The sequence below is a fragment of the Hyla sarda genome, chromosome 6, assembly GCF_029499605.1.
Source record: "Hyla sarda isolate aHylSar1 chromosome 6, aHylSar1.hap1, whole genome shotgun sequence".
NCBI lineage: Eukaryota > Metazoa > Chordata > Amphibia > Anura > Hylidae > Hyla > Hyla sarda.
The window spans coordinates 280509025-280533047 of NC_079194.1; the positions used below are offsets into that span (position 1 = coordinate 280509025).

At 40.4% G+C, this 24023-nt stretch overlaps 1 protein-coding gene across 2 annotated transcripts in view; it reads right to left on the reverse strand.

Moving 5' to 3' along the window:
- GAL (galanin and GMAP prepropeptide) overlaps positions 1-23491 on the reverse strand; it is a 37026-nt gene extending 13535 nt beyond the window's left edge. The window contains exons 1-6 of one of the 2 annotated variants that reach the window (XM_056528529.1): positions 23406-23491; positions 17663-17749; positions 17263-17568; positions 15560-15640; positions 3925-3979; positions 2344-2415 (exon numbers count right to left, since the gene is read on the reverse strand). In XM_056528529.1, the coding sequence (XP_056384504.1) occupies positions 2344-2415; positions 3925-3979; positions 15560-15640; positions 17263-17346 (292 nt within the window). In that variant the 5' untranslated portion in view covers positions 17347-17568; positions 17663-17749; positions 23406-23491. The remainder of the gene's footprint in view (positions 1-2343; positions 2416-3924; positions 3980-15559; positions 15641-17262; positions 17569-17662; positions 17750-23405) is intronic. The other variant, XM_056528530.1, reaches the window with a different exon arrangement.
- Positions 23492-24023: the final 532 nt, after the last annotated feature.

The window sequence follows — 24023 nt, forward strand, 5'->3', positions numbered from 1 at the left end:
CGGTTCTCTGGAATGCTATCCCTCAGTCCCTCAGACTCAACAACAACATCCATAGTTTCAAACGTGGCCTAAAAACACATCTCTTCAGGCAGGCCTATAACATTCTTTAATTGGCCTCAACCTATCTTCAACATATTATTCACAATGAGAAGAAGAAAGATAAGATCGCACTCACCAGTCCTATAAATTCATGCTTTATTTCTGTGAACGGGGGTTACATCTCATATGGCAGGTGAAGGAGCGACATGTGTTTCACGCTACAAGCGCATCGTCTGGCTGAGCCAGATGCTGCGCTTGTAGCGTGAAACACGTGTCGCTCCTTCACCTGCCATATTAGATGTAACCCCCATTCACAGAAATAAAGCATGAATTTATAGGACTGGTGAGTGCGATCTTATCTTTCTTCTTCTCATTGTGAATGATTTGGACAATTCCTGGATTTCTCAGAGATCAGCACCCCTTACCTACTTTGTGCATAGTCCAGCTGTGGGATCTCAGCTCTCCATTCATTCTGATGTTTGTGGAATAAGTGTTGTAATAGTGGGTAGTGCCAGTTATTGCTCTACATTAGGAATATCCTCAACATATCCCCACACCTCTTGTTTGAATAGTTATTGTGTAATTTTATGTCTGATACTTGTCTTTGTGTGTACCCCATAATTGTAAGCGCTGTGGAATCTGTAGGCGCTATATAAATAAATAAAATAAAATAAATAAAATATGCAAGATATATGCAGTGTGCATAGGAATCACATTTTTTTTTTTTTTTTTGCTCGTCAACCTCGGTAGGGGTGCCCCGACCCAAAAAAGGTCGGGAAACACTGGTGTAGATGACCAAAACGTTGTAGTTGGGATGTTTGTAATGATACCTATATGTTAAGTGGATTATCACATGAATCCATTTTTGTTTAAAATTATGTCCTTGTTTTAACCATGTCTTTGGGTGACACTTTACTTTTAGGTAAATGTTCTTATATTTTGTTGGCCCATGAACCACATGGTTCCTTTGAGGGTTTGTGGGCAGGCAGCATATCTGCACCTGTTCAGTCCTGTGTCCATGCTTTGTTGTAACTAAATAGTGTTGTAACTACTAGGATAAGCAGAGACCATGTTAATTTCTGTGCAGCTGCCAGTTCTCTGCTTGTTAGGGAAGCTAAGGATCCCACCTTGTCTGCTACTTTTCTTCTCTGACAAGCAGAGAAGAAGCCAATGATCATTGCAGTCTCTCCCCTTTAAGCGATCTTTAGATTACTTCCAAGATTTCAGTAAAAAGGCTGCACAGAATATAGAAGGTGGATAGACAGAAGTGTGAGGAAACTAGGTAGCACTTGAACGATACAGTAACAAGTTTATTTTTTGAGCAGAAACACTCTTGTGGCAAGGTATATATAAATAAAATCAAAATGCTTTACATTTAAAGTAAATCCAAATAACTTTATGGGAAAACCATTTTAATGTAATAAATAGATATATGGGATGTATGATGAAAAGACATTCAAGATGGTTTTGGGAGGCCATGGGTACAATTATTTAAAGGGTACCTTTCATCAAAAAAAACTTTTGATATATTATAGAATAATGTATGCAGAATAACTTTCCAATAGCATGTTATTAAAAAATATGCTTCTTCCTATTTATTTTCCACTTTGGAAAAATGACCACTAAGGGTCTCCCTACCAGTCCTGGCCGCAAGCCTTTTTTTTTTATAGATTTCAGACTCATGCTGGAGTCCTAAATCTCAGACTGCATCCAGGACACAGATAAGCTAAGCACTGCTCCCTGCCAGGGAGTAATACGGCTGTTTAACATTTTTTGAATAATTAATAAAGAAAACATCTCATGAAAATCCCACCACTAGGGGTCCCCATACCTACTGGGACACTAACCGGGCATGCAGCAGCATCAGGCTTGTTTATGAGTCATGGACAAGAGATGACAAGGCTGCATGAGCAGACACACCAATCACCTCCCACCACCACAAGGGGGGGACACCCCCCCTTCCCTCGAGAGGATTTTTAACATTGTGAGCTAATGAAAAGAGGGAATAAATATAGGTGATAGAGGCATAAAAATTACATGTACACGGTCAGGATTAGGTACTGAGTAGCATATTAAAAAAACTTTTGTGGGATCAGACAGGTACGCTTCAAGTACATCTATCTCTTTTGCCTTTAAGGTTTATGTAACTTTAGACAGAAATTAATATTTTACTGTACATTTCTTTCCCAATAGTTTTACAGAACCATTTAGAACCAGTTTAGATATTTTATTATATTCAGTTTAGATGATTTTATGGATTAATTAAAACTTATATTTAATACGGCCCTTTCCTACTCTACTTACATTCCCCGGGAGGCTCTTCTTTTCCCATATCAATGGGAATTTCCTTAACCATAAAAAGATGATCAATACGACCTGAAATAAAGGATGATGGCTGTTAGCCAGTTTAACCAATCTGGCATCTGGCAGGAACAGACCCACATTATGCCACTTTCAGCCCGCTAATGAAAATGAGCGCAGAATCCCTGCTGGAGATTCAATATTGTTCAATAAAACAAGAGAGAAAATCGCTTGAACATTATATCAGATAGTGTTACACTTTGATCCCCCATGGATGGATATGTATGTGTGTGTTTATACAGTGACGCTCATACATCACTATATACAATGCATCCAGAAAGTCTTCAGACCCTTTCCCTTTTTTCACATCTTGTTGTGTATGTATATATATATATATATATATATATATATATATATATATATATATATATATATATATAATATCTTTCGCCCCAGCATTCTGCATTAAAAAAGTGGTGCAAAGGAGGAGACAGCGGAGGGAGGCTCCCATGCAGAAAGCGTCCTTGTACTACACTATGGCATAATAAATCTTCACTGTGCATCACTGGTGAGTGTTGGGTATCATCTTTTTACTGTGGAGCGGCTTCTTTCTGGACATTTAAGAATTATGGAGGCCACTGTGCTCTCAGGAAATTTCAATGCAGCAGAATTTCTAAACTCTACAGGCAGTTCTTTCCACCTCATGGCTTGTTTTCCCTCTGACACGCAATTAGCTGTGAGATCTTTTATAGACAGGGCTGTGTCTTTCCAATTTATGGCCAATCAGCTGAATTTACAACAGATGACTCCCACCAAGTTCTCGAAACATTCCCATGCAAAACTGTAGTTTTTCCTTTTTAATAAATTAGCAAAAATTTCAAAAATTTTTATTTCACATTCTTTTTTTTCTAAATTGTAGCACAGTGCCTCAACGTTACAAAATGTGAAAATGTGAACATAGCAGATCCACAAACACTACTTCAAAGATAGGTGTATAAGACACCGGCACATACATAGTATGCCCTGAGATGTCACACTGGGGATTAAATTATAGAACTGCATGTTAAAAATGTTTTAGCACCTCTAGAAGAAGAAACACCTTTGGAATCATATAGGACCTCGACATCTAAGTTAGAATTTACATCTATTTACAGAGTTTTAGAAATTTTTTTTTTTATAAAATTTAAAAAATCTTTAAAATGGCGCACAGAGCCCTTACATGGAGGAAGGGAGTTGTTAGCAGCTTTAAGTATTTATATTTAAGCCTAAAAAGTGCAATAATAATAATAAAAAATTTACATTTATTTATTTATGTAAATATCTATGTAAATATATTAAAAATGCATAAAATAATTTGTATTGATCATGGATTTAAATGTCTCTTAAATAAAAGTACATGTGATAAGGGAGTGATCATGGGAGCAGAGGGTTTTCTAGACCTTCTGCTTTTTGGCCATCTGAAATGAGTACATGCAACAATGGAGGACATGATATGTATGTAGGAACACTAAACATAAAGTAAAGTCCCTCTACAGTAAAGCCAATAGATTTCAGATCAGATTGTAAAATCATTTTAGTACTTACGTGGCCCTAAGAGATAACCAGCACTATTCAATGTCCAGCCACGCTTCTCTTTCCCCTAAAAAAAACAAACATCAATTGATATAATTATTTCCCACTGTAAACTATTAAGAAATTAACAGGTTCAGGTTTTTTAATATTTTTTTTTTATTACCCATTTTACATGTACAGTACAGTGGTCCCTCAACTATGGCTTAAGGTTACAATATTTTCGGTCTTTTCTGGACCATAATAACTTTAAACCAGACTCACCATACAATGCTACGGACAGCCCAGATCTGCAAAATGTGTGAAGAACCGACCAATCAGAATGGGCATTTTACAGGTAAAACACCTGTATTACTAAAGTGTATGCACTGACTGGCTGTCTGGTAGCACCCCCTACAGTACAGGGAGGTATTACATGTTCTGTACTACTCTTTACCTGTACCACGCCAGGCCCAGCGCGCCGAGATGACAGTGACGTGCAGGCATGCATCTTCAAATCTCACTGTACACACAGAGCAGGGAAGCTCTGTGTGTCTAATCATAGCAGAAACTGCAGTGTTTTCCTCACTGCCTAGCGGATTTCTCACAGCATAAAATATGCTGTGGATATGCTACTCTACCCCCTAAAGAGGTATTCCGGTTTTCCTAATTTTTTTTTATATATTGCTGGGGCTGTAAATTAAAAATAAAATGATACTTAAATTACCCTTCCCCTCCCACCCCATCCCCATCCCCATCTCCTGCAGTTCCCACTTCAGTTCCTATTAGTCCCTTGCTTTTCTGTTTCTGAAATGAGATGTTGGAGCAGGACCTGCCCACTCAGCCAATCACTGCCCGCAGCAGGGGTATGTCTCAGCCAGAGAGGGAAAGTTCCTGCTCAGAAACAGGAAGAAGAGACAAGCAGCGGGGGACCAGAAGGAAGCACAACAGAAGCTGCGTGGGACCAGGGGTAGGTGAGTATCTTTTTTTCTCTCTCTCTCTCTTTTCTACAGCTCTAGCTTTGTATGATGTTTTCAGGAACACCGGAATACCCCTTTAACAGTGCAAACACCTGGATCACAAAGAAGGGACCGCACCGTATCACAGTCATAAAGTGATCTAGAATTTTATTGCAAGCAACCTGGCCCATTAAAGGAGTAATTCAGCAGTGATGGGCATGAGAAGAAAAGACGCATACTCCCATCACCCCGTATCCCTTTCATTGCAAAATCATTTATTTTTAGCCTTATTATGTTTTGTTAAATACCAAATAATAAATAATACAATAAAAAGTATAAATATAATTAAAAGTAATAATGTTAATAATAACTATTGTGTTTTTAGATTTTTTTACATTTTTGGGTCTGCACATATTTTTTTTTATAATCCTGTGATTAATATCTAAACAAACTAAACTTCATTTATCCAGGACGTTAATAAAATAAAGTGCAATGGGAACATTAAATGATTGTCCTTATTTAATCTAGCTTAAGCCACATTTTCTATGCTGGCTGCAGTTTTATTGTGCTCCTCTGGATGAACAGCAGAGTCTCTTAGGATATAACTGTATTATCTGTAATTATTGGAGGAGTCTGGAAGCATTTCTATAAAACATGCCCATAACACGCTTAAGAGTATGAACAAATCTCTACTATATAAAAACCTTCAATCCAAACAACAATGAATCATTTTTAAATAGTTAATTCTGGTTTAGGCTGACTTCTATAAGGCTCTATGTGCCTATTACAGATGGCCGCACAGGACCTGTATGGAGCACCTAAGACTGAAGATGCAGTACAGTTGAAAACTATGACAGAGCACTGAGCCACCAACTCTCTGGTCTGCTTTAGCCCATGTTGACACATTAGAATTGCCGTGTGGAATTCCGTATTGGAATTCCGCACGAAGATTCTGCAGTAGCAATGGGATACTGCTGTGCTGTGCACACTGCTGTTTCCGATTTCCTTGTCAACATTCTTTCTGTGGACTTTGCAATGAATACATTGATGTCTATAAGACGGTGCTTTCCTGTGCGGTCCTAGCGTTATGCTGGCGCGTGCAGTTTGCAGAACATGGAGATTTTCCATGCGGACATTCTGAGGTGTGAACATAGCCTTACACTCTTGTAGGCACTTCAAGCTAACAAGGTTCAACTTCGATAGGCTTTATATACTGATACCATCTCTGCCATCTGTGCTGAGTTGCCCTGAGCAGCACCGCACTGGTCATTTTGGGAATTAGTTTAATTGTGTATAGGAGCACTAAGGGGCACTTACTGTGTAGATGGGCACTGGGGGGGTTAATTACTGTATGTGGAGACACTAAGTGGGAACTTAATAGGGACACTTATTATTTAATATGTGTTGGTTCACTGAGGTAGCACTTACTGTGTGTGAGGGCACTAAGAAAGTACTTACTGTCTATGGAGGCACTAAAGCACACTTAATGTGTGTGGGGGCCTTATAGGGGCACTTAGTCTGTGTTGGGATACTAAAGGGGCACTTACTGTTGTTGGGGTACTAACAGGGCATTTACACTAAGGGGGCACTTACAATGTGTAGGGAAACTAAGGGGACACTTACTGTGTGTGGAGCAACCAAGGGGGCACTTTAACTGTGTCTGAAACAGTATCAATGTGTGTGAGCATAAAAGGGGCACTGTTACTAAAGAGTGCTATTATTGTGTGGGGCGCTATTACCATCTGGAACACTGTTTAATTGGGGATATATATATATATATATATATATATATATGACTGCAAAAAGTAGAGGAAATCCAGCATAGGGAAAATCAGCTTTATTGAAGATAAAAGCAGGTATTACACACCAGAACATATATCATCTGGACATCTGGGCGTGTTTCGGGTGGGTTACCATCCTTAATCACAGACTGTGATCACTGTCTGTGAAAGGGTGGTAACCCACCCGAAACGCGTCCAGATGTCTGGATGATGTATGGTCTGGTGTGTATTACCTGCTTCAATCTTCAATAAAACTGAGTTTCCGTATGCTGGACTTCCTCTACATATATATATATATATATACAGTACAGACTAAAAGTTTGGACACACCTTCTCATTCAAAGAGTTTTCTTTATTTTCATGATTATGAAAATTGCAGATTCACACTGAAGGAATCAAAACTAGGAATTAACACATGTGGAATTATAGACATAACAAAAAAGTGTGAAACAACTGAAAATATGTCATATGTAAGGTGGAAAGTGTCCCCAAGTGCAGTCACAAAAACCATCAAGAGCTACAAAAAAACTGGCTCACATGCAGACCACCCCAGGAAAAGAAGACCAAGAGTCACCTCTGCTGCGGAGGATAAGTTCATCCGAGTCACCAGCCTCAGAAATCGCAGGTTAACAGCAGCTCAGATTAGAGACCAGGTCAATGCCACAGAGAGTTCTAGCAGCAGACACATCTCTAGAACAACTATTAAGAGGAGACTGTGTGAATCAGGCATTCATGGTAGAATATCTGCTAGGAAACCACTGCTAAGGACAGGCAACAAGCAGAAGAGACTTGTTTGGGCTAAAGAACACAAGGAATGGACATTAGACCAGTGGAAATCTGTGCTTTGGTCTGTTGAGTCCAAATTTGAGATCTTTGGTTCCAACCACCGTGTCTTTGTGCGACGTAGAAAAGGTGAACGGATGGACTCTACATGCCTGGTTCCCACCGTGAAGCATGGAGGAGGAGGTGTGATGGTGTGGGGGTGCTTTCCTGGTGACACTGTTGGGGATTTATTTAAAATTGAAGGCATACTGAACCAGCATGGCTACCACAGCATCTTGCAGCAGCATGCTATTCCATCCGGTTTGCATTTAGTTGGACCATCATTTATTTTTCAACAGGACAATGACCCCAAACACACCTCCAGGCTGTGTAAGGGCTATTTGACCAAGAAGGAGAGTGATGGGGTGCTGCGCCAGATGACCTGGCCTCCACAGTCACCGGACCTGAACCCAATCGAGATGGTTTGGGGTGAGCTGGACCGCAGAGTGAAGGCAAAAAGGGCCAACAAGTGCTAAGCATCTCTGGGAACTCCTTCAAGACTGTTGGAAGACCATTTCAGGTGACTACAGCTCATCAAGAGAATCCAAGAGCGTGGAAAGCAGCAATCAAAGCAAAAGGTTTCTAGAACCTAGAATATGACATATTTTCAGTTGTTTCACACTTTTATGTATATCATTCCACATGTGTTAATTCATAGTTTTGATGCCTTCAGTGTGAATCTACAATTTTTATAGTCATGAAAATAAAGAAAACTCTTTGAATGAGAAGGTGTGTCCAAATTTTTGGTCTGTACTGTATATATACACACATATATATATATACACACACACACACACACACACACACTGGTGACAGCAGCGGGCACAGGATGGGAATATGACTGTTAAAAAGACAACAGAATTGGACAATTGGGTAGAGAACAGATGGGTAGGAAGACTGGAGAAGCAGGGAGACAATATGGCAACCTGTGAACATAGGTTGTAGTACTTTAATATAAGTATTATAATCACCTATACACTCTGCAGAGCACCTATGTGCAGCTGGTATCTGCCAATATATTATTGTTTTTTTTTTTATCCCCCAGTTCCTTAAGAAAATTTTGCATGTGCCCCTACAGAACCATATTAAGTGCATTGACCTCAAGAAAAATTCTACTTTGCAGCATTTATTTTACAGTGCATACATTAGGAATGCACTGAAATTTTGGCAAACAAAAATTATTGACGGAAAATGGTGTTATTGGCATATTGCTGAAAGGAAAATACCAGCCAAAAGAAGGAGGTGTGGCTTAGAGTAGGGGTATGGTTTATAGTAGGGGGTGTGGCTTGCACACAAATGGATTCTAGCATATCCGACAGAAGCACGTCAGGAGGCAAAGTCTTCTCAATGTATACTAGTGTTTTCATAGCCTCGTGCCTGCATTGGCCAGGGGTACCAAGCTGACCCACCTGGGCAAATCCATTGAGTAGGTTGGTAGTAATGGAGGAGGTAGAGGTGTGTGCCCCCTTTCGGGGCTGACTTGTGTGGCCGGTGCAACTTCATCTTGAACATGTCACTGGGGATGTGGCTGGCTGGTAACATATGGGCAGGAGCAGACATGTTGCCAGATCTCAGACTTCAATAGATCCCAGTGATTGCAGAAATACAACTCACATTGTGTTTTCTATCCCCTCTTTTTTTTTGCTTGGTCTGCACTCTGCCCCTCAGCCCAGGCCTATATAATTGGCAGGAAGCTGCATTAGGGCCCTATTCCTCCTGGCAGCCCCCCAGTCTCATACTGGGAGTACATGGTGAGTGAGCTTTTTACATCGGTTCCCCCTGGTGCGGTGCTGTTTGGCATCCGTTGTTGCCCCGGCACTGTGTCTGTTGGGTGGCGCGGCCCAGGGACTGGTTTGCATGGCATTGGGGCTGCTCTGCCAGTTGGTTTGTTCCCCCTGTGGGCACTGGTGTTGGGGCGGAGGTGGTCGCCACTCAGTGCTGCGCCATTTCATGCTAGGGATCCACTACTTACAGGTGGCCGTGACGTGGCTAGTGGGCTTGCACTTCATGATCATAAAGTACACTAAGGACCTGTTAGTTTAATAAATGTTAACTTTAACTTATACTTATAAAATATAACTTATACTATACTACTATATAGTGCAACATGCTGAGAGTTGTAGCTGCAGAGCCATAGGCGGTGTCAGGGCTTGCTGGAAGTTGCAGTTAGTCACTAACTACAACTTCCAGCATGCTTTACTATGTAGCAGTGATGGTGCAACATTCTAGGAGTTGGAGTTTTGGTTTGGGTCAGCTAATGATTGGCGCATGATGGGAGTTGTAATTAGTAACTAACTGCAACTCCTAGAATGCCCTGACACAGCCATGATTTTGCAGCTGAACCAGTTGAAAACTACAACTCCCAGCGTGTTGTTCTATAACTTATACTGAACTACTAAACAGTGCATCATACTGAGAGTTGTAGTTTTGGTTTGTTTCAGCTGCAGAACCATAGGCATGGTTTGGTTCATAGGCTGTATCTGGGCATGCTGGGATTTGCAGTTAGTTACTAACCACATACCCTGACATAGCTAATGGCTCTACAGCTGTCCCACACCTAGTACTACTTTGTTTTTTTTTTGTGGGCGTGGCAAGTCATTTTAAAGGGGTATTCCGCCCCTAGACATCTTATCTCCCATTCAAAGGATAGGGGATAAGATGTCTCACAGTGGGGGTCCCGCAGCTGGGACCCCTGCGATCTCTGTGCAGCACCCGATGTCCGTTAAGAACGCTGAGAGCGGGCGGCAGAGGTCGTGATGTCACTGACACGCCCCCCTCCTGATGTCACACCACGCCCCCTCCCATAGACTTGCATTGAGGGGGAGCGGCGTGACATCATGAGGGGCATGGCCGTGATGTCACGACCCCCGCTGCTCGCTCCAAGCAGAGTACCCCTTTAAGTTCCTGTTTTGGTTTTTGGTCAAGCACTACCTAGATTTTCGGCCCAAAATTTAAATTTCAGTGCACAACTAATACACATAGCATACGTTTGTATAAAAGAATCAGTTACATTGTTGACCTGGTAAATAGGAATCCTTCTCAGTACTCATATACAATTCAACATACGGTAGTACAGAGACTTAAAGGGGTACTCCGGTGGAAAACTTTTTTTTTTAAAATGAACTGGTGCCAGAAAGTTAAACAGATTTGTAAATTACTTCTATTAAAAAATCTTATTATCTTATAATCTTTAATCCTTCCAGTACTTTTTTTTAGCAGCTGTATGCTACAGGAGGAAATTCTTTACTTTTTGAATTTCTTTTTTGTGTTGACCACAGTGCTCTCTGCTGACACCTCTGTCCGTGTCAGGAACTGTCCAGAGCAGCATAGGTTTGCTATGGGGATTTTCTCCTGCTCTGGACAGTTCCAGATACGGACAGAGGTGTCAGCAGAGAGCACTGTGGACAAAAAAATAAATAAAAAAACATAAAGATTTTGCTCTGTAGCAAACAGCTGCTAAAAAGTACTGGAAGGATTAAGATTTTTTAATAGAAGTAATTTACAAATCTGTTTAACTTTCTGGCACCAGTTAATTTAAAAAAAAAAAAGTTTTCCACCAGAGTACCCCTTTAAGTGTAAGTACAGTCTAGAGCTATTGTGCAAGCTTGAACATCCTCACCACAAATAAATTCTTCAGGCGTAATCTACAGTCCTTCCGTACTGGGACATACATGGCCGCTCATACGTATATTGCATTCACATCAGCAGAAATTGGTAATATTGGTGGAATTTACCTACTATTTACCTACTATTTATATATATATATATATATATATGATAGAAGCACGTACACACAAAAGCTATTATGGATACTAGATTTATGTGGATAGAACGTTGATCCAGGGATTTATTCTGATTCCATATTGGAGTTGGGAAGGAATTTGTCTTTTCATGGGGCAATTGGCATCAGCCTCATGTGTCTTTTTTTTTGCCTTCCTCTGGATCAACACAGAAGGGTTTTAGGTTGAACTCGATGGGTTCTTGTCTTTTTTTCCAATCTTAACCTCTAAAGGACTCAGGGCGTACCTGTACCGATCCCGGTGTGAAAAACGGGGTCGCGCCATGACCCCGCATCACACCGGGTCAGTCCCGGCTGCTAACGATAGCCGGGACCCTGGGCTAACAGCGTGCGGCTCCGATCTTTGTGCCGCGCGCTGTTAACCCTTCAGACACGGCGATCAAAGTTGACCGCCGCGTCTGAAAACGAAAGTAAACGCTTGCCGACAGCTCAGTTGGGCTGATCGGGGCATCGCAATAAAATTGCAATGTTCCGATCAGCTGGGACGCAGGCGGTGGTCTCCTTGCCTCTCTCCACGGCGTCCGATCGTCGATTGATTACTCCAAGCCTGAGCTACAGGCTTGAAGAATCAAGCCCCTATCTGACTGATCCAAGCTATGGCTTTGCAGGGATCAGCATAGTAGATCAGTGTGTGCAGTGTTATAGGTCCCTATGGGAGCTATAGCACTGCAAAAAAAAAGTGGAAAAAATAAGTGAAAAAAAAAAGTTAACAAACATCATTTAATCCCTTCCCTAATAAAAGTGTGCATCACCCCCCTTTTCCCATAAAAAAAACTGTGTAAATAAAAATAAAAATTTACATATGTGGTATCACCGCGTGCGTAAATGTCCAAACTATAAAATTATATAATTAATTAAACCACATGGTCAATGGTGTATGCGCAAAAAAATTCCAAAGTCAAAAATTTTGTATTTTTGGTCACTTTTTATATCATAAAAAAATGAATAAAAAGCTATTAAAAAGTCTGATCAACACAAAAATGGTACCAATAAAAACTTCAGAACACGGCACAAAAAATGAGCCCTCATACCGGCCCATACGCGGAAAAATAAAAAAGTTACAGGGGTCAGAAGATGACAATTTTAAACGTATACATTTTCCTGCATGTAGTTATGATTTTTTTCAGAAGTGCGACAAAATCAAACCTATATAAGTAGGGTATCATTTTAACCATATGGACCTACAGAATAATAAGAATAGATAAGGTGTCATTTTGACCAAAAAATGCACTGCGTAGAAACGGAAGCCCCCAAAAGTTACAAAATGAACTTTTTTTCTTCAATTTTGTCGCACAATGATTTTTTTTTCTGTTTCACCGTGGATTTCTTGGTAAAATGACTAATGTCACTGCAAATTAGAATTGGTGGCGCAAAAAATAAGCCATCATATGGATTTTTAGGTGTAAAATTGAAAGGGTTATGATATTTAGAAGGTGATGAGGAAAAAATGAAAATGCAAAAAACGGTCCTTAAGGGGTTAAAACTACAGTATGTTACTATGTTACTAAGGTGCCAACTGTTGAAAGGATTTCTCCGCACAGGACACAGGACAGTAGGAAGTTCTCTTTGTGTTCACGTTGGCCACAACACATCATGTAGTCAAAGATCGCCATATTGTGCTTTCTATATCTAACTGGGTCACAGCTAATGGAGGCGAATGGGATTGAGTTTTCATCTTCAAGTGGCCACAACCTGACAGTCACCAGAAATCCATCCAGAATAGAATGGCGCAGTCATGGCTACTTGTGGCTCAAGAAGTTTATAAAGGGGATCTTCTTGAGGCAGGGAAAGACAGTCTGGGAGAATTACATTACGCACTGTGTACATTTGCTAAGAGATAGCATTTGGAAGAAAATTGGGAGAAACATTAAAATTATTTATGAGTGTTCTACGCATTGTGCAAAAACCCTTAAAGGGGTACTTTGGTGGAAAACATTTTTATTTTTTTTAAATGAACTGGTGCCAGAAAGTTCAAATTACTTCTATTAAAAAATCTTTACCCTTCCAGTACTTTTTAGCAGCTGTATGCTACAGAGGAAATTCTTTGCTTTTTCAATTTCTTTTTTTTCTTGTCCACAGTGCTCTCTGCAGACACCTGATGCCCATGTCAGGGACTGTCCAGAGCAGGAGAAAAACCTCATAGCAAATGCTACTCTGGAAAGTTCCTGACACAGACAGAGGTGTCAGCAGAGAGCAATGTGGACAAGACAGAAAAGAAATTCAAAAAGCAAAGCATTTCCTCTGTAGTATACAGCTGCTAATAAGTACTGGAAGGATAAAGATTTTTTTTATATAAGTAATTTACAAATCTGTTTAACTTTCTGGCACCAGTTCATTAAAAAAAAAAAAAAGTTTTCCACTGGAGTACCCCTTTAAGAGTGTATTCACATGAGTAGGTAGTGTGCCGCACAGTAAAAATGTGTCTGCACAACCACAGACATTTTACTGCCAGTTTACCTGGTTTGAAATTTGTTTTTAAGCTGGCTGTCTTGTATAATTGTACCACCACAGATGAAGTTAACACCGGCATTTGTAGAACAAGCTATTTTGCCCAATGTTTCAGTCCTCTGGGCGATCGACACCTTCAGCTGAATCTGCATCATCTAGATGTAGATGCAGTTGAACAAAATGCTCCATCATCCACACTAACACAAACAGGCTGAAGGCACTTCTGACCCACAACCTATGAGATGTTTTAATGGGATCCATGCACCTCATCATATAATGTCATCTAGTCCGTCTGGGGGGGGGGGGGGGGGCGGCATCTGATGTCTCACAGGCTGCAGGCCTCAAGAGACACTGAGCAGTGTTGTAGGAACAGGGACAGGTAAGTATTTATTTTTATTTAATTTTGCTACAGCATAAAAATAGACCACACTAAGAGAATCATTATTACTACTAAATGGTGGGCAGAGAGGGGTCCTTACTACTATGTAGTGGTAATAAGGAGGCATTATTATTATTAATATTAAGTGGGGAAATTAGGGGGCATTATTACTAAGTGAGGGCGATAAGGGGCATTATTCTTACTAAATGGTGGGCAAGGAGGGGGCATTACTACTAAGTAAAGGGGCAATAGGAGGCAATGTTACTAAGTAGGAGTATAATTACCAGTTTGGGGCAACAATAAGGGAGCATGATATCTAAGGTGGTCCTCATTAATAAGTGAGCGGCACTAAGGGGATCATTATTACTAAGGGTGGGGGTCAGTTAGCGGGATATCATTAATTACTACAGGCACCAAGCTCAGAGTATTATTGTTCAGAGTAGAACTTCATAGCTAGAGGTGGCATTATTTTCAAGCAGAGGATGTTTATATTTTCTCAGTGGAGAGACGAGTGGTAAGCTGCTTCCAGACAGCTCTGTCGGCAGCCTATCCCTCCAAGAACAAAGGGTTGGGCAGTCTAAACCCAACACTTCTTTCCCTCGACATTCTATGTAGGAATTTAGTCAGAAGATCTCCATACACTTTAAACAGTGAGCCAGTCCTGCCCAAGTCATCAGATTCATCCGACTTTTAATTAAAGTGCATGGGGACCTTTACTTTATGTCACTTCTTATTTAGCTCACTATTTGGTCACAATTTTTGCGCGCAGTTTTGCAACTCAAACCAAGCCCCCTTTCAAATAAAATATACTTCCTTTTCTTGGTCGAGGTATAAAACGTGTCTAATATAAGTGCACCAGTACAAAAGTAGGATCTAATAAATCCAATGAGACAAGTGTACACCGGCAACTCCACAACTTGGCTTCACACTGGTCCCTAAATGGATAGCCGGAAAACTTCTCGCACGTCCCTTGGTTGCGGCTGTGCACAATGCTATACAGAATAGACAAAGTTCATGCAGGAGGAAAAGGACAGCAGCCAGCACTCACCATCCAGGGGTCTTTAATTTGACGATGCGGTGCAAATACAGACACACAGCGGGCAGGGTGTAGAGGGTGTCAGGACAGCACTGTTTCGCTCTTCACTTGCGCTTCCACGAGCCGATCGGAAGCGCAAGTGAAGCGCGAAACAGTGCTCTACACCCTGTCCTCTACACCCTGCCTGCTGTGTGTCTGTATATGCACCGCATCGTCAAATTAAAGACCCCTGGATGGTGAGTGCTGGCTGCTGTCCTTTTTCTCCTCCATGAACTAAGTACAATCTAAGCCAGAACTTTAAGCCAGGTGCATTTGCAATAGTAAATCTGCCCAGGCGTCCATTTTTTGACCACACAGTCATACGTCATTGACGCTGGAGCAGAATGATACATACCCCATAAAGAATGTAGGCTATCCTTGTTATTTTAGAAAATACACAGTACTTACTGTCAACACTAGTCCAAATGTCTGGGAGATAGTAGCACACAGTATTAAACATACTAGCAGGAGACTCGTGCACTTTTGCATCTGTATGAAAAGAAAAGAAAAAACGTATAAGTAACAGAGAACTCTCTATGGAATGAAAAAGTATAAGTCACTGTACAGTTACACATGTACCTGTCTCCAATGGGAATGACAAGTAAACAAATAAAACCTATACCTGGTCAATAATGGTCAATTTCCATAGACATACCGAGACATACAGGTAGAGGTATAGCAACATATTCCTCAACCTGGGGCAAAGATTCGGTTTGGGGCATTCGCAACCCATAATTTTCCTTTTAAAGTTTACTGTGGGAAGAACTTGTTTAAGCCCCCCTGGCTCCCAGCACTTAAGGGGGGGGGGGGTCTTGAAGAAGAGGGGTCATGCCCCCCCCCCCCCCCCCAGTTTATCTCCCAACTGTGCTGCTACATATGTGCACTAAAGATTTATTTACTAAAATTCTACCTTTATGTATATTTATATTATATTTATGTCTGTATATATATATATATTTATTTTATATATATTTATGACACTTATTGTTATATACTGGAATTATGAAATCTTTTTATTACCTTAAACCAGTGTTTCCCAACCCAGTGTGCCTCCAGCTGTTGCAAAACTACAACTTCCAGCATGCTTAGAGTTGGAGTTGGAGTTTTGCTACAGCTGGAGGCGCCTCTAAGTAAGGAAACATTGCCTTAAAAATATCATGCCCTGACTGAATGTACCTGACATGAATTGTCGCTGCTGTTCGACTTCTTGGAACCTCATGATTTGCAGCACAAAGTGTCTTATGCAATATGTCATACAAAAGAAATCAGTCAAAATCTTGAGTAATAATAGTTCCTTTTGTTCTAAATAGAATGTATAGTATAATTCTTCTGATAATGTGTAAATTGTATTAAGAAAAAATAAATAATGAAATACTGAGCATTCTAAGTAAAAAAAAATGGATGGAAAAATTAAGAAAGGAAAGAAAGAAACAAAGTGAAGGATAGGAAAAAGGGAAAAAGAAAGAAAGAAAGAGAAAAGAAATAATGAGAAAAGAAAGAGAAATGATAAAAATGAAACATAAATAGAAAGAAAGAAACAATTAACAAAAAGAAAGAAAGAGAAATTATGAAAAACGAACATAGAAAGAGAGAAAGAAAGAAATATTATAAAAAAAGATTTACATAGAAGAAAAGAGAAATGATAAAAAAAATTGAAAGAAAGCGAAATACAGAAAAATGAACATATAAAGAAAGAAAGAAGGAAAGAAAGAAAAGATGATAAAAATGTATAAAGAAATAAAGAAAAGATGATAAAAATGTATAAAGAAATAAAGAAAAGATGATAAAAATGTATAAAGAAATAAAGAAAAGATGATAAAAATGAACATAGGAAGAGAAATGATAAAAAAAATGAACAGATAAATAAATAAATAAAGAAGGATAGAAAGAAAAGATGATAAAAATGTATAAAGAAATAAAGAAAAGATGATAAAAATGTATAAAGAAATAAAGAAAAGATGATAAAAATGTATAAAGAAATAAAGAAAAGATGATAAAAATGAACATAGGAAGAGAAATGATAAAAAACAATGAACAGATAAATAAAGAATATGTTGCAAAAAATAAATAGACTGTAACAATGACAGAAAAAAGAGAAAAGACAAACAAACCTTGGAGTGACTTGTGGATCTGCGCCTGCAGTTTCTTTGTGTTGTGTCTTGCAGTAGAATGCTACAGGTGCTCCCGGCTGGCATACAATATGAGTTGTGCTCTGCAGACTTGTCCAAGAAAAAACACAGCAGGAATCTCACTGCATTGTAGGATAGGCAAGTCTCCCCAGGGCGTTTGGTGCAGCAGCCGAGGGGATTGGCTATTTATGGTCAGCACCGGGTTGGTATGGACTGGTCTCCCTCCCTGGGGGGGGGGGGCATGTGATGGAGTCGGACGTCACTGGATCATTTCCACTCCACAAGTCACTGCATTAAGGGAGGGCAAAAATTACAGCAATTCAATTAAAGGTACTTTGAAGCAATATGAAGGCAAAAGACAGATAACAGCCCTGGCAATTACCTGTGATTATGGAGGGGGGACAGTTTGTACCGGCCCAAGGAGCTTCATCCTACTTGCCTCTTCTTCTTCTTCTTTGGCTACTTTATTCTATGCACACAAGATAATGGATGGGGAGATTATAATATATTTCTCTGCTGCTGGTTAGAAGAATCTAAATATATTTATGCCCAACGAGGGGAATAAAAAGAATAAATGTACTGTTTATGAATGAAGGGGAAAGTAAGCCATGAATAAAAAAGACATCATACGCAGCTCCATCATTCCAGCTCCAAAGGGCGTCATCACATTAATGCAGAAAGAACATAGTACTATAAAGATTGGTGACTTACTGAAGTAAATATTACATCGCCCATCGATTCTAGCATAAAGTGGCAGAAAACGTCAAAACGTCATAACTAAAATATATAACTCCATTTATAGCAATTCAATGAATGTGCATTTGACAGAGGCATAATGTCGTCATGTACTGAAATTGCTTAGATAATTGGACTTTCTGGTATTTATTTATTTTTTGTTACTGTGGGATTTGTGCCGTTTATTGGTTTGTATTTATTCTTTAACTTAATCATCAAATACGTATTTGAAAAATGCTCATCTCACATCCATCCAATGGAGTTACAGTAACTGATGTTCTGGTCATCCTGCAAATGGCATTTGGCTTATTAGAAGTGGTCAGTCTGTTTCCTAGAAATGCAGGATGTGGGTGGCAGCCATTATCATTATGTACTTATATGAAATCACAGTAGGAAACTAAAGAGTATATAGATGTATGTAAACTATACATGAAAAAGGAGTCACCAGGGTTACTGCATGCTTGTGGCTCGGCATTCAGGTAAAATATGTGGACATCTTAACATTGAGGCCATTGACAGCTGAGTTAAGTTAACTCATCATACTTTAGCCGGACTAATCTGTTCATCTAGAGTCCCTTTCAAGTATCTAAAATCTGGCTGCATTTCTGTGACCTGAGGCTTGGTTCACATGGAGTATTTTTGTTGGTATTTTGTCCTCATTTTACAGCTTTTAGCAACAATGAAGAATGGGTCCAGAATAAGAAAAAAATAAGCACATTTTTGTTTGTTTCTTTGTGTCGGTTCCACTCTTGGTTTTGGCTAAAAGTACAGATGGAAATTAATTTCAAATACTAACCGAAATACCAAGTGATAACCCAGACTCGGGTTGCAAGTCCGGGCCCGACCACAGGTGTAATGACCCAACCTGACACCATCAAAGATCCCTATGTCTTCTTCACTTGCCGCGATACTTACACTTGTCTGAAGCTGGCCTCAATGTTTTTGAAAGAAACCTAAGGTTGAGTGTCTTACTTGATGACTTCTTTATATTCTTATTCTATCTAGTGAACAGAATGATTTTCAGCACCTTACCTTGGCTGCCTCTATGCCAATTTTAAATTTTTTTTGTAAATATTTTTTATTGACATTTTTTATAGAATACAAATAAACAAGGAATGCATAAATGAAAACGTGGTTATTAACATATATTGTATGGGCGATGACAGAGAGCCCTATTAGTGCATGCATCCAAAACAGTTAGGGTCAGCGCAGATTTGATGTGCAGGATTTTCTGCTGCAGATTTTAATGTAAACTGAATGACTGAACACAGCTTGAAATCCTGCGCATCAAATCTGTGCAGCATACTGTACGTGTGAATAGACCATTAAATAACAAAAAAGAACAGTACTGCTGCTAATTTACCTTGTAAAAGGAGTATACATCAAGGTCCTATCATTAGTGATATGAATACTGAGAAGTCATGAAGGCAATATCCACTACTTTGGTTATGGATTTATGATAAATTAACACAAGAATAACATGTGAGAGACAGCACAATGGTGAACGGTTGGTCTTATAGAGTGCTTATTCCATTGGCTAGAAGGTAACGTCTAAACCCAGTCGGTGAGGTAATGGAAAGTTTTGACATGGGACTACCATTAAATATCTCTGCAATAAGCAGAAGATGACCATTTTTGCCAACTTTTTGTGAAAGTGGATACTCTGCCTACACCCAGAGCCAGAACTTTCTCGCATGAATAAGTCAGGTTGATTTTATTAAGCAGGGATTCCCTGATCGGAACTGTTGTTGTTTTCCAGTTGCTTACTAGAAGTACTTTTGCCAAGATCCAAACTATGCTAAACAGTTCATGGGTATCAGGTAGAATGATTCCCAACTCTAGGAACAGCAAAATGGACTAGGGGTACCAAGAGAGATGTCTACCGATTTAAGTCAATCAGTAATAATTTGCAAGAAGTCCAGAAGGGTCGTATCACAGGGCAGGACCACAGGATGTGAAAAAGGCTGCCTTTGGAACCACAACCTCACCAGCACAAATGGGAGACCCCGGGGTATATCACAGAAAGATGGTCTGGAGTATAATAGCATCTAAGTATTGTTTTGAGTGCTGATTCTATGTGCGAGGAGCATTGAAATGCCTTGTGAATGTTCCTGAATGCTTGTTGCCATTCTTCCGGGAAGAAAGTTCTATTCACATCTCTTTCCCAGAGCCACATAGGGTAGGACTTCGAGAATTGAAACGTGTGATGAAGAGTACCATAAAACAATTTAAAACCCTTGGGTGGTGAAGATATTTGGCATAAAGCTACGCTATTCGCTGAGGGCGAGTTAGGTGTGAGATATTGGAGGAAATGTCGGATCTGCAAGTATTTGTAGAAGTCGTATGTCAGTAAATTGTATCTAATGCAGAGTGTTTGGAAAGGGTCAGGTGGGTATTCTCATGTAGAAGGTGGGTATGCGTGAGGCCACTAGAGAGCCATGTTGTGAGGTCTAGAGCCAGTACAGATGCTATAAGTGTAAGGGGCAAATCTAACGTGGTTGGTGCAGTGTTTGTATTGCCTTCAGCCACATAGGCAGCCCATGCGTTGTATGAAGCTTTCACTAGTGGGTTGGAAAAAGCGGGAGTAGGTAGCTTCCAATATGGTAAGTAAAAAAGATCACCAATTTTGTAGGGATATACTAACAGAACTTCCATCTCAACCCATGGTACCACCAATGCCGCAACATGGAAAATAGTGTTTTATATCAGGCGAGCCAAGACCACCCATGCACTTATCTTTTGCGAGTAGTGCTAGGACTATCCGTGGGTGCTTTCCTGCCCATATAAAAGAGGAAAGAAGTTGTTGGGAAGCCTTAAAGGGGAACTCCAGTGGAGACAAGTATTTATAAATTACTTCTATTAAAAAATCTTAATCCTTCCAGTACTTATCAGCTGCTGTATACTACAGAGAAATTTGTGAATTTCTTTTCTGTCTGGCAACAGTGCTCTCTGCTGACACCTCTGTCTGTATCATGAACTGTCCAGATTAGAAGCAAATCCCCATAGAAAACCTCTCCTGTTCTGGACAGTTCCTGACACGAACAGAGGTGTCAGCAGAGAGCACTGTTGTCAGGTTGGAAAGAACTTCATAAATTTCTTTGTAGTATATCTGTAGTACACAGCAGTTGATAAGTACTAGAAGGGTTAATATTTTTAAATATTTACAAATTTACAAATCTGTTTAACTTTCTTGCACCAGTTGACCAATTTTTTTCCACCGGAGTTCCCCTTTAAAGTAAGAAGATGGGAGGGAGATAGATAGGGTCTTGAATAAATAAAGAAGGCGGGGTGAAAGAAACATTTTAAAGGAGGCAACTCTACCCACCCAGGAGATCTCGGATGCTGCTAACCTGCCTGCTTCTGCAGTGAGAGTTGTTAATAATGGAACATCGTTATTGGTATAAAGGGTTTTATGGGGGTGCGATAGTTGAATACCTAAGTATTGCAAAGATGTAGTCCGCCAATCAAAGGAGTAGGACACTTTTAGACTTTCCAGCAGAGTGGGAGAGAGGTTAAAAGGTAGAGCTTGTGTTTTCATCCCATTGAGGTGTTAATAAGAAACATTGCCAAATAATGGTATAGTGTCCATGACCACTGGTAGCGAGGTCTGGGATTCAGGTAAGGGACAGAATGACGTCATCTGCCTACAGCGAGATAACATGAGTTGTTTGCCCCAGAACAACACCCTCAATGGAGGTATGGAGTCTGATGGCCTGCGCCAGGGGCTCCATGGACAAAATATAGATAAGTGGCTACAATGGGCAACCCCGGCGGGATCCATTGGAGATGGTAAAAAAATCAGAAAATGAGAAGAGGGCTGAAAATATCGCTCCAGAGAACCCCATCTGTGTGAGTACCGAGAAGGCATACAACCATCGGAGATGGTCGAAGGCCTTCTCAGCGTCCAAGACCAACAATAAAGCCAGAGTCTGGGAAGTTTCTAGATGGGTCAGGATATTAATCAGGCGTCTGGTATTGTCAGACGCTTGACGCCCAGCCACAAAGCCAGACTGGTCCGGGCTTACAAGTGTGGGCAAAACTAGGTGAGGCAAGGTTTTTAGCAAATATAAACGTCCTGATTTAGTAACAAGATGGGGTGAAAATTTTAAAGACGATCCAGCGTTTTGCCCAGTTTTGGCAATACTGTTATGGTAGCCTGTAGATTTTCTGGCGGAAAAGAGCCCTTCAGCATGGCTGATTGACAGACAGAGGAAAGGTGGGGGATGGGATCAATTGGAATAGTTTGTAGTAGGAATTGATAAAGCCGTCTGGGCTGGGTGCTTTGTCAGAGGGGAGGGAGTTAATGATTTTCTGGACCTCCTCTGGAGAAATATCCTCGTTTAATAATTTCAGTTGTTGGGTTGATAGGGAAGGTTAAGTTGAGATAGAAAGGCTGAAGTAAGGTGGGGAAGGTCAAGGGGGGAGGAAACAGAGGAGTGGAGAATATAAAGTTGGGCGTAAAAGGAATGAAAGCCAATGGCTATGTCAGTAGGGGTATAAAGTTTTGCGTTTGTAACTGGATGATATAAAAAGGGTATCCGAGATTTAATTTGGTGCTTCTTCAATCTGTTTGCGAGGAGCTTGCCTGCCCTGTTATTCTGTGAGTAATATGTAGCTTGTGAAAGGACTTTTCATAGGAAGACAGTAGGATACAACGTAGGTCATGTCGACGAGCTGCCAAAACCCTAGAGGGGTTGGCTTTGTTGGCTTCCTCAGCGAGGCGCAAGCGGGTATGTTGTTAAGCTTTTCTTCCCATTGTTTTTTGATGGTAGAGCCATACTTGATACAGAGGCCTCTGATCACTGCTTTGTGGCAGTTCCAAATCGTGATGGCAGCTGACACAGAGCTGGTATTAATCGCAAAATATTCAGTAATATCTCTATGGAGATATTGAGTGTATTGTGGATGGGACCACAGTAGGGGGTTGCTACACCAGGAGTAAGCCAGCGGTGAGGATGCCCCATCTTTAAGTTGTAATGTGATGGCTGAATGATCAGACCATTTTATGATCTCTATGGATGTTTTGAGGGCAGAAGTAAGAAGAGATCTGTCGACAACGAACACATCAATGCAGGAATATGTGTTGTGCACTCCAGAGAGGAATGTAATATCCCTTTCCACATCATGCTGTATGCGCCATATGTCATATAGGTCAGTTTCGCATAGAATAGGTGATAGAGTTGCAAATTGAAAACGAGATGGAGCAGAGGAATCAAGAGCAGGGTGGGAGATAGAATTAAAGTTCCCTACATAACACTAAAGAGCCCCAGGAAGAGCCCTGGACCACTCGCAATAAACGCTTCAGGAATCTACATTGCCCAGAGTTTGGAGCATATAAAGATACAATGGTGAAGGGTGTGACATTGATGGTGCTTTTGAGAATCACATACCTTTCGTTGGTGTCCGAGATGACATCCTGCAGGGTGAAAGCTGCTGTGTTCTCTTAATTGCAATTAAGACCCTTCTGGACTCCGAACTGTTGTGAGAATGAAAAAAAAATGAGAATAAGAATGGTGTTTTTAAACAAAAAGCATCTACTGAGAGCAGATGCGTTTCCTGAAGGCACAAAACATCGCATTTCAAGATTTGGGCTTCTTTCCAGAGATGCAATCTTTTTTGTGGGGCATTAGGCCCGTTCACATACAAGCTAGCAAAGGTAATCCCTATCTTGTTACAGAAAATCAAGAAATGGATAGCCAGTTATAGACATAAAAGGGGCAGGGCACAGCTCCCAGCCAGCATGCGCCTGCCAGATGTGAGTGGATATTGCAATAAGGACCTTAGGCAAAAATTCAGATAGTTACTAAAACATAAACATAACAAAACAAGACAATGAACATCACATAAAAGAAAAAGGGAGGCACATGTGTGCATGTACAAACCCACAGAGAGTGGGGGTTAGAGTCCACTCTGTAGCCGGGCAACATGGGAACAACGCCAGAGCCACGCATCAGCAGAGTACGTTAGCCGCATCTTCAGGTATCTGACCAGTCCTTGGTAATGGGAGA